The sequence below is a fragment of the Orycteropus afer genome, unplaced genomic scaffold (genome assembly GCF_000298275.1).
Source record: "Orycteropus afer afer isolate SDZICR_OR568_19922 unplaced genomic scaffold, OryAfe1.0 scaffold00099, whole genome shotgun sequence".
NCBI classification, from domain to species: domain Eukaryota; kingdom Metazoa; phylum Chordata; class Mammalia; order Tubulidentata; family Orycteropodidae; genus Orycteropus; species Orycteropus afer.
Window position 1 is genome coordinate 5,109,597 of NW_006921686.1, and position 10,934 is coordinate 5,120,530.

At 55.2% G+C, this 10,934-nt stretch overlaps 1 protein-coding gene across 1 annotated transcript in view; it reads right to left on the reverse strand.

The window, feature by feature from the left end:
* NECTIN2 (nectin cell adhesion molecule 2) overlaps window positions 1-10,388 on the reverse strand; it is a 39,046-nt gene extending 28,658 nt beyond the window's left edge. Inside the window, exon 1 of the mRNA XM_007943082.1 lies at window positions 10,313-10,388. Coding sequence (XP_007941273.1) covers window positions 10,313-10,388 — 76 coding nt within the window. The remainder of the gene's footprint in view (window positions 1-10,312) is intronic.
* Window positions 10,389-10,934: the final 546 nt, after the last annotated feature.

Below are 10,934 nucleotides of genomic sequence, written 5' to 3' on the forward strand. Positions count from 1 at the left end.
AGGGAAGAGGTAACCACCGGGAGGGAGTGGGAAGACAGCTGTTACATTGTGGGGATTGCAGTCAATGTCATGAAACAAAATATGTATTAACTGCTGTATGGAAAATGAATGTGCTCTGTAAACTTTCACCCAAATCACAATTAAAAAAAAAAAAAGGCCCAGGAAGGCATCAAACAAAAGCCTGAGAGGTGAAGCCTGAGACTGGGTGTGGGGATATTGACAAGATTAGAAGGGAAGGCATTTGGTGGCAGGGGAAGAGAAGCCAGCACAGAATCTGCGCTTGCCCTACAGGGGCTGGCGTTCCAGCAAGGCAACCCGCCTCTGTGGCCCAAGAGCCCCGGCACAATCCCGCCACGCCCCTCTCGGGCCTCATCCCTCTCCCGGTGACCCGCTCTGTTCCAGCCACAGTGGCTTCCTTGCTCTTCCTCAGACAAGCCCCACCTCAGGACCTCTGCACAGCTCATCGCCAAAAACAGCTATAAGGATGGTGCGGTGGTTACGCGCTTGGCTTCTAACCAAAAGGCAGTTAAAATCTCCCAACAGTTCTGCGGGAGGAAGACTTCTGCTTCCGTTAAGATAACAAGCAATCAACTCCCATAAAGATCACAGCAAAGAAAACCCTGTGGGGCTTCTACCCAGAGTCGGAATCAACTCAATGGCACCTAACAGCAAGAACGGCCATGAAGACTGCAGGGGGCGGGGCCTCAGTCATCTAAGGGAAGGAGGAAGGGCTTCCTGGAGGAGGGAGCTGAAGAGAATCTAATTCCTTTATTCTTTGCCATCGGATAGGGCTTTGAACCAGTTCAAAACGGTTCTGTAGTTGCCACGGTGAACAAGGGCTGCCTAGGCATTGTATATGGACCGAATCTGTCGCCTGAGGTATTTTCATCTGAGTAGGAGCTCTGGTAGTGTAGTGCCTAAGGCACTTGACTGCTAACCAGAAGGCTGGCGGTTCAAACCCACCAGCCATTCCTGGGAAGGAAGGTTGGGCAATCTACTTCCGCAGTGATACTGCCTCAGAAACCCAAGGAGGGGTCGCTATGAGCCGGTCTGACTCCATGGCACATAACAACAACAAGAAAGCCCTAGTAGCGTAGTGCCTAAGGCATTTGACTGCTAACCAGAAGGCTGGCAGTTCAAACCCTCTAGCCTCTCCTTGGAAGGAAGACAGGGCAATCTACTTCCATAGAGATACTGCCTCAGAAACCCAAGGAGAGGTTTCTATGAGTTGAATTGACTCAATGGCAATGAATTTGGTTGTTTAGCAAGTCCTGGTGGGGCAGAGGCTAAGCGCTTGGCCACTAACCCAAAGGTCGGTGGTGTGAATCCACCAGTTGCTCCATGGAAGAAAGATGTGGCCGTCTGCTTCCATAAAGATGACAGCCTTGGAAACCCTATGAAGCGGTTCTCTGTCCTACAGGGCGGCCACGAGTCAGAACTGAATGGATGCCAGTGGTTTTGGTTAGTTTATTTTTGAGAAAACCAACAGCTGCGCTTCACCCAAACATGGTGGCTGACTGCACTGCTTTAAATGTGTGTTGATCTCCAGAGTCCTGCTAATGGTGTTGTCTCCGTAAGTCCTGCCACAGTCCTCCCTCCTGAAAGTTTCAAGTGCCTGACATGGGAGATTGGATATTGGCAGGACTCTGGAAAGCAACACACGTTGGAAGCAGTGTGATCGCCCACCATCTTTGAGCGAGGCATAGCTGTTTGTTTCCTACACGGGTCACGATACCACTGGCAACAGATACGTTGGCTATGCAACACATATGCAGTCCTGTTTTTTACCACGGAGGCTGAGAACAGTTCTGAACCAGTTCAAAGACCTGCCAATCAACAGAAGCCAAGTTCTAGGCCTGGGGGCCCCCACACCGCTCTCTGAGAGACCCGTCCTTCTGGGGCTTAGATTTCCCGTCCTTAAATGCCACCTTTGTGATTACAAGGTGCCCAGATCCGCCTTCTGAGGAAGTCTGCTCTTTTGTACCCAGGGTGGACCACTGGCTACAAATGATAACCAGCTGCCGTGGAGGTTGACTGACTCATGGTGACCCATGTGTGTCAGAGAAAAACTGTGTTCCACGAGGTTTCCAAGGCTGTTGATCTTTATGGAGGCAAAGCCCAAACCACACCCACTGCCGTGGAGTCGATTCCGACTCACAGCGGACAGAGGATAGAGTGGAACTGCCCCACAGGGTCTCCAAGGCTGGCAATCATTACAGGCGTAGACTGCCACACCTTTCTCCCACTGAGCTGCTGGTGGGTTTGTGCTGACTTCAGTTAGCAGGCAAGCACCAAACCACTGCTCACCAAGGGTCTTCCGCAGATAACAACCCCACCCCCGACCACCTGCATTTTGCTTCCTAGGGACAAACTTCTCAGGGAGCTCTTTCACCCCAAAGCGTTTGCCCCAGATGGCCATGAACCTCTCCCTTTCCTGACCAGCTGCCCCGTCCCCTTACCCTGTGCCGCGTTTTCTGTGCCCAGCGCTACTCCCCATGGTACACATCAGGTATTCATGTCCCCCTAGAGAACATCAGCTCCATGACAGCAGAGACCTTTGCCTTGTTTTATTCACAGCTGTATCCCCAGTAGCTACAACAGAGACTGGCACGTAGTGGGTGCTTAATAAACGTCTGGTGAATGAAGGAACGACAGTTCTAAGAACGCATTGCTTTAATATTCCCACTGTGAGCTTCTGATTCTGAATGACTGAACAGGATGGGTTAGCCCCTTGTGAAAGGAGCACTGGTGATACAGTGGTTAAAGCACTTGGCTGCGAACCAAAAGGTCGGTGGTTCAAACCCAGCAGCCGCTCTGTGGGAAAAAGATTAGGCAGTCTGCTGCTGTAAACATTTACAGCCTTGAAAACTTCATGGGGGCCGCAAGGGACATCAAGCTCAATTGGCATAACATACTACACAAAAACACTGTTTCACATTCTACTTTGGTGAGTAGCAACTGGGGTCTTAAAAGCTTGAAAGTGGCCATCTATATACAACAAAGGGTCTCTCCTCATCCAGAGCAAAGAAGAATGAAGAAAACCAAAGATGGATGGGAACAATTAGTCCAAGGGACTGGTAGACCATGCAATCCTCAGCCTATATGACCATGAGAACAGAAGAACTAGATGGTGCCCAGCTACCACTGTCAACCACTCAGAGGGGGATCTATGTAGGAGATTCTGGATAGAGTGGAAGAACAATGTGGAACAAAACTCAAAATCACAAAGAAAGACCAGGTTTACTGGTCTGATAGCGCCTGGGGAGACCCCTGAGACCAGAGCCTCTAGTTCCCCTTCAGGCCTGGAATTGAACTCACTCCTGTGGCTTCCAGCTAAACAACAGACAGGCATCTGGGGTGAACATTCACATCAGGTGGATACACTCCTTGGAGTGATCAATCAATCAGAGGAGAACAGAAGGGCAGTGTTTGTGAGGAGATAGCTCAGGGGGACAGGAGTACATAGGAAAAAAGGACACAGGGAAGAGGTAACTACAGGGAGGAAGTGGGAAGACAGCTGTCACACTGTGGGGAATTGCAGTCAATGCCATGACACAAAATGTTGTATGAATTGGTGTGTGAAAAATTAATTTGCTCTGTAAACTTTCACCCAAATCACAATAAAATTTAAAAAATAAAAATGGGGTGGTTTTACTCTGTCCTCCAGGGCCACTATGAGTCAGAATTGACTGGATGGCAGTGGGGCGGAGTTGACTTTTAAGGAATTTCCATCTCAGTAAAGACCTTGGAGTCCTTCCTGATTCACTGCAAGCCGTGTGCAATCCTTGGGGAAATCCTGTCAGCTCTGTCTTCAGATTCTGTCCATGATCTGACCATGTCTAAGCCCTTCACCGCCTCCAAAAACCAAAAACACAAAGCTGCCACCGGGCTGACTCCAACTCAAAGCGACCACATGCAGGTCAGCGTAGAACTGTGCTGCACTCCGTTCTCAACGGCTGATTTTTCCAAAGTGCGTCCCCAGGCCTTTCTCATAGGCAGCTCTGTGTGGTCTCGAACCTCCAACCCTTCAGTATCCAGCCAGCCAAGTGCACTGACTGTCTGCACCACCCAGAAGCTCCCCACTGCCTCCGACCTGACCTCACCCATCCTCCCCAATCCATTCCCACGAGTAGCCACAGGGAGCCTGTGGGAACCTCCATCTCTCTGCTCAGAGTCCTGTGGCTACCACTTCACTCAGAAAAGAGGTCAAGGCTTTACAGTGGCCCACGAGACCCTGGACAGTCAGTCCCAGGCCGCTCTTTGCCCCCCTCATCCACACTCCCCACGTGGCTCACTCGGCTCGGGCCCAGCCACGCTGGCCTTGTCACTATTCCTCACCTCCACCAGGCAGGTCCCCCACCTCCGAGCCTCTGGACCAGCTGCTGCTCTGTCATACGGAAGCACTCTTCCCCACACACGTCCCCCATGGCTCCCTCCCTCCCACAATTCCTTTGGTGAGGCCGCCCCCAACCACCCTACTGACAATACACCTTTGACCCTGTACTGTCCTCCTCTCTTCATAGCACATATCACAACCTGACACCTAGGTCACTGTATCGCCTCCACTAGAACATGGGCGCTCGGGGAGCAGGCATCTTAGTCTTGGTCCCTGCTGTGTCCCCAGAGCCTAGCACAGTGCCTGGCACACACAAGTGAGCCGTGAGCACGTGCTGAATGACTGAATGAGATTCCGATGGAGAATCAGTTTCGCATTAGCTCACATAGGCCGAGGCTGAGTTAGAGAGTTTGGGCTTTTTTCTGCGCTCACTGGGGAGCCATAGAGAGTTAAAAGCAGGGGCTGGTTTGTACAAAGTATAAGCTTTGTATTTTAGAATGCTCCCTTGGAATGTCTAGAAGGGAAAGGCTGGGGCAGGAGCCCAGGGGAGGGGAGATGCCTAGATCAGGGTGGGGGCTGTGAGAGTGTGGGGGGACCCACGGTGTAGGTGCGGGGGGACCCAGGGTGTGGGTGATGCCCTGACTTTGTGTTCCAGTCGGAGGCGGAAAATGCAGCCAGGAGCTCTGATGGTCGGGTTGGAGAACCCTGGTGTCCTGCACATTGTGGGTGGGTGGCTGTGCTCTGACCTTGGCCGTGTGTGGCCAGCACGGCAGCGGGGGAGGGTGGCGTGGGAACACCAGCCTCTCGCAGCTTCCCCTGAAAAGCCAGCCTGCTGACAGCTTCATGTGTCAGCTGGGTCCCCACACACACTTCCTCTCCTCTCCCTCTCGGTGGACGCGGCCTGCAGGCTTCCGACCATGGGATGGCAGGGCTCCCTGGGGTGTGGTGTGAGCCAAGGGAAAGCTCTGGGGACAGGCAGACCAAGGCAGAGGGCAGGGTGTGCAGTAACTCGCAGAACCCTTGAGGAGGAGGAAGTTGGGTACGCAGAAGGAGGGGGCCGGTGAGGGAGAAGGGGGCTGGGGTCCCAGACTCTCTGGTGGGAGCGAAGAGGGGACCAGAACCTGAGGAGGAGGAACTGGACGTTCCCACCTGGCTGGCTCCTTAGGGCCTTGGGTTACCCCCCACACACCTATAAAACCCGGTGAGTCCCCCTCCCAAGGCAGGGCGTGACCACTGAAGGCCTGCGTGCTTTGAGCTCTGGCCTCAACTGCTGCTTCAGCCGCCCCGTTAATTAATTAATTACATTCATCACAGTGACCACCCCCACAGCGGAAATCCAGAAGCCGGTTTGGGGGGTGCGTGCAGCAGGGGCAGCCAGGATACAAGGCTGTCTGTCTGTGCCTGGAGTTCTGCCCCTCCCTCCCCGCTTCCTCTAGTGGCTGAGGATGGCTGTCACTCAGATCGGGAAGACAGACCGGCAGCCTGAGGTATCTCTTCCTTTCTGCAGGGGCCAGGGCCACCAGGATGGACAGTCTCTCCTGTGGGCTCTGACCCCTCTGGGCTGCATCTGTAGGGCTGCTCTTTGGGGCTGAGCCCCTCGCGACAAATCTTAAACCTTTCTGTCCCTTAGACTCTCATTTCCCCTTCTTGAAAAATCTCAGTTCTCTCTGAGGCATCTTAGTGTCTCTTGTCTGCGTCTCTCCAATCCCTGGTGTCTCTGTGCCTGGTTCTGAGGGTCTTGGATCTCTTCCTCTGGGTCTCTGACTCCTAGAATCTCTGTCTCTTTCTCAATTGCCAGGTGGTACAAATAGTCTATACCAGTCTAGTAACCTAAAGGTTGGGGGTTCGAACCCACTCAATGGCACCATGAAGAAAAAGCCTGACAACGTGCTTCCTTAAAGATTACAGGCAGGAAAAACCTATAGAACTCAGTTCAGGGCGACCCAGGCTCATCATGAAACGAAACAGACTTGAAAGTAATAGGCTTTTTGCTTGTTTCTTTGCCTCTCAGGGTCTCTGCCCCTATTAGGTCTCAAGATCTGTGCCACTCTCATCTGTGTCTCCCAGGGTCTCTCTCATTTTTAACCATTTTAGAGATATAATCCATACCCCAGACAACTCACCCCTTTAAAGTGTACAATTCATTGGCTTTGAGTATCTTCACTGAGTTGTGGCTCTGTCACCCCGGTCAGTTTTAGAACATGTCATGAATTGAACTGTGTCCCTAAAGTATGTGTCAGCTTGGCTGGGCCATGATTCTCGGTGGTTTGGTGGTTACATAATAACGTAATTTGGCAGTTAGTGAATGATGTCATCACCCCAACGACGTGATCTGCTGTATCAGCCAATCAATTGTGAGGGGATCAGGGGAGGATGCACCACCGTGACTTAGGTCATAGGCCTGATGGATGTACGGGGAGTTTCCCTGGGTGTCTCACTGTACCCCACAAGAGATAAAAGGAAGGAGAAGTGAACGCTGGGCCCACAGATGGTGAAAGGAAACAAGGATCTTCCCCCGGAGCCCTGGAGACAGAGAGAAAACCCTCCCCTAGAGCCAGCACCCCGAATTTGGACTTCTAGCCTCCCCAACTGTGAGAAAATACATGTCTGTTTATTAAAGCCACCCCCTTGTGGTACTTCTGTCACAACAGTACTAGAGCACTAAGCCAAGGTATTTTCATTAGCCCAAGAAGGCCCACCCCCACCCCTCATCGCTGTCATATTCTCTCTCTGACTTCCGAAGTCTCGGGCTATGCGGGTCTGGGTCGCCCAGTCTCTGCAATCTGGCTTTCTGCACTGTGTTCTTGGGGTCTCTGGTCTCTCAAGGTCTCTGTCTCTCAGGGTCTCTGCTTCTGTCTCTAGCCCTGGGGTCTCCAATCCTTGCCTCTGACAAATGTTCTCTCTGCCTGGGCCACCACACTGGGTCCCCGTTCTCCTCCCCCTCCTGTTCCATTTCTCAGCCTCACTGGGACATTAAAAATGTAACAGCCTTCCGGGTGGGGGCGGGGGATCTGGCCTTTGGGCCCCACTCCTCTCCTCTGTGTGGCCTTGAGGTTCCCTGGGCCCTGACCTCCCTGGGTCACAGCAACTCCACCCTCCCCCTGCCCTGACCAAGCCCTCAGATCTCTGCCTTCACTTTTCTACATCCACTCCAGTCTCTGCCCAGCTCCCTCCCTCCCTCCTCTCTCTGCCCCATGGTCTTTCTCTCCATCTCTTGGCCCCATCCCTGCCCCTGCCTCCATCCTTTTCCTGAATCCCTCAACCTCCTCCTTCTCTCGGTTTCTGTTTCCATCCTTGATAGGTACCCCATCCCTGTGTCTGTCCTCTCCTGTATCCCTCCCCCACTCCTCTGCAGTTTGCCTGCAGACTCACCCCCACTTCTCCAGCACCCAGTCCCCCTTGCCTAATGAGAGGAGACAGCCAGACCCAAGTCTCCTTTCCTCCCACCCATCTGTCCCCCTCCATATCCCCCTCCACGACTGTGGATGCACAGTGAACATCAGGGCGGAGTGGGGAAGATGTAGCCAGCCCGCAGGGCCGGAGGCCCAGGTGGGTCTCCCCCACTCCCTGTGGAGGCCCAGGAAGGGGAAGATGGAGGAGGGGGAGACAGGCAAATAGACAAGGATGGAAAGGAGCGACTTTTATGGAGAGAGATGGACAGAAAGGACAAAGAAAGAGAGCAGAAAGAGAGGAGAGACCCAGAGAGAGAGAAGAGACAGACTCAGCCAGCAGAGAGCTGAGACAGAAGGCTCCCAGGGCACTTAAGGAGAACGGCCCCTCCCAGGTGTTCAGAGCTTCGCAAGGGGGCAACAGCACCTTTGAATTCTCCCTATGGGCTTATTGTAGCATAGTGGCTAAGGCGCTTGACTGTTCACCAGAAGGCTGGCGGTTCAAACCCACCAGCCACTCCTGGGAAGGAAGACAGGCCAATCTACTTCCATAGTGATACTGCTTCGGAAACACAAGGAGGGGTCGCTATGAGTCGGGTCCGACTCGGTCCGACTTGACAGCACAAAACAAAAACAATATGGGCTTATTGTTGCTGTTGTTGTTATTTGCCATTGAGCCGACTTCCTTCCGAGGAACATGGGCTTATTGTTGCTATTTGCCATTGAGTCGATGTGGCTGGTGGGTTTGAACCGCCAGCCTTCTGGTTAGCAGTCAAGTGCCTTAGGCACTATGCAACCAGAGCTCCTATGGGCTTATTGTTGTTATTTGCCATCAAGTCGTCCCCACTCATAGCAACCCTCCTTGGGTATCCGAGGCATAGGGGCATGGAAAAAGGAAAGGGAGGGTCAGAGAGCCAAGAGATGGTCTGAGGAGCTAAGAGAGTAAGCTATGGAGCCCGGCTCCCCCAGGACTGGCAGTGGGACCCTCAGAAAGCGGCTTGTCCTTTTTGAGTTACTGTGTCCTCATTTGCAGAACGGGAATAGGATCTGTCTTCCTAGAGCAGTCTACAACTTCCCACGAAAGCCATCTAGAATCTTCCATGAGAGGTCAACTCTCGAACCCCGCTGCACATGAGGCCCTGACCCAGTCTGTTCCACAGAGGTAGTCCCTAGCTTTGAGTCAAGTCTCTGGGAGACTCAGAGACATTCTGGGGGGTAAATGAGCTGGCGGGGTCCTCCAAAATCCCCCTGTATCCCTTCCTGAGAAAATCCTTGGGAACTTCCAGCATCCTGAATTTCCAGCTGGGTATAAACAGCTGGGTCACCTGCAGGGGGCGGAGCCAGCGCCTCCTACACCTGTTTTCTCCCGTCCCTCCCTCCCCTGGGGGCCTCGCTCCGAGCGGTGGGGAAAGGGGCCAGGAGGGGGGACGAGTGGAGGGCACTGCGGAGGGAGTGGCGGGGGGGGGTGGTGGTTAGGGAGGCGGCTCCTCCCGTCCTAATGGATCCGAGGATCCGAAGACAAAGGCGGGCACCAGCGGAAATATATGGTCCCGAAACCGGGAGACCGGAACCGGGAGTCGGGAGCGCCCGCCCCGCCCATCACCGCGAAAGTGAAACCGGGAAAAGTTCCCCCCGGGACGTCCCCGCTGACCGCTCACAGAAGACGGATGGGCCCCCCATCGTCTGGGACTCGGCCTCCAGTTCTACCTGGGACCCAGCAGACCGAGCCTCCGCCCCCCAATTCTATGTAAAACCCAGAAGACTGAACCCCTTGCCCACAATTAAACCTGGATCCCACAAGATTGCTCCGGTGCAACCTGGACCCCAGCAGACAGGGCCCCCTGACCACAATTAAATCTGGAACCCACATAATTGAGTCCCTCCTGCCCAGTTCTACCTGGAACCCGTTTCAACAGAGCCCCGAGTTATCCTTCTACCTGGGACCCAAGACACAGAGGCCTTGGCCCCGAATTTTACTGGGGCCCAGGAGTAAAGTCCCCAGCCCCTTGTTTTCTGGGACCCTGGAGTCGAAGCCCTCAGTTCCCTGAGACCCGAGGTTGGAGCCCTCCCGGCCCTTGCCCTAGGTCAGCCGAAGTCTCATCCTTGACCCTCACAGAGAGCCCAGGTTCGAGCTCCCCGCCCGTCCTCCGGAGGGCGCCACCAGGCCCCCTGCCCTCAGTTCTCTCCGGGCCTCAGACGCTCAGCCCAGGGAGACGGGAAATGGGGGAGGTGGTCTCGCCTCATCACCGCGACCCTCCTACAGGGGGCGGGGGGGACATTCCCTGCATTCCAGAGTGGGGAAGTAGAGACCGAAACCCAGATCCGGGTTAAGCGTTCGGCGCCGGGTGAGGAGGGGGCGCAAAGCTCCGGAAGACCTCGGGTTTAACCCTTTCAGGGCCAGGGTCCGCGGGAGGGGGAGGGGAAGGACAGAGGTGGGATTGAGAATGGAGGTGGGGGGTGAGCGGGATGCAGAGACGAAGGCTCAGCCAGCAAGGGGGCACCAGAGAGGGTGGGTGGGGGGATAAAGAGCGGGGCCTGGGGGAGGGTCCCTGCAGGGGAGGATCCCCGGGGCCGTCCGCGCTCTCACCGGTTTCCCAGAGCAGCGACAGCAGCAGCAGCAGCAGCGACCATTTCGACGGCGGGAGGGCTGTGGCCCGGGCCATGGAGGGCCCGGGAAGGGACTGGGCCCCGGGAAGGGGCCGCGCGCCACTACGCGAGCGCCGATCGGGTTGGGCGGGGGAGCAGGTGCCTGAGGAGCTCCGGCTCCGGGCCGGTTATTGCCAAGCTCTGCTGCCTTGCCGTCTCCGCGCCCCGGGGCCCCAGGCTCGACTCTGGCCTTTCGGACTCGTTGACGTCACAGGACCCACCCCTTCGCTCCCCGCCACGCCGAGTGGACCCTGGGCTCCGACCCCGCCCCCTCCTGGTGTTTGACCCCTCCTCCTCCCGGGATTCTCTGCACGACTCTTCCCAGGAATCTACACCCGCCCCGCCCAGGACTTTGACCACGCCCCCTCCTGGGATTCGATGCCCTCCCGGCTCAGGATTCTGACCCCGCCCCCCAGGGAATTCTATGCCCGCCCCTTCCCCGGATCCTGACCCCGCCCCCTCCCACCCCGGGATTCTACACCTGGCCCTTCCCAGGATTCTGACCCCGCCCCTTCCCGGAGCGCCCCTCCCCAGTATTCTATCCTTGTTCCCTCTTGGTGTTC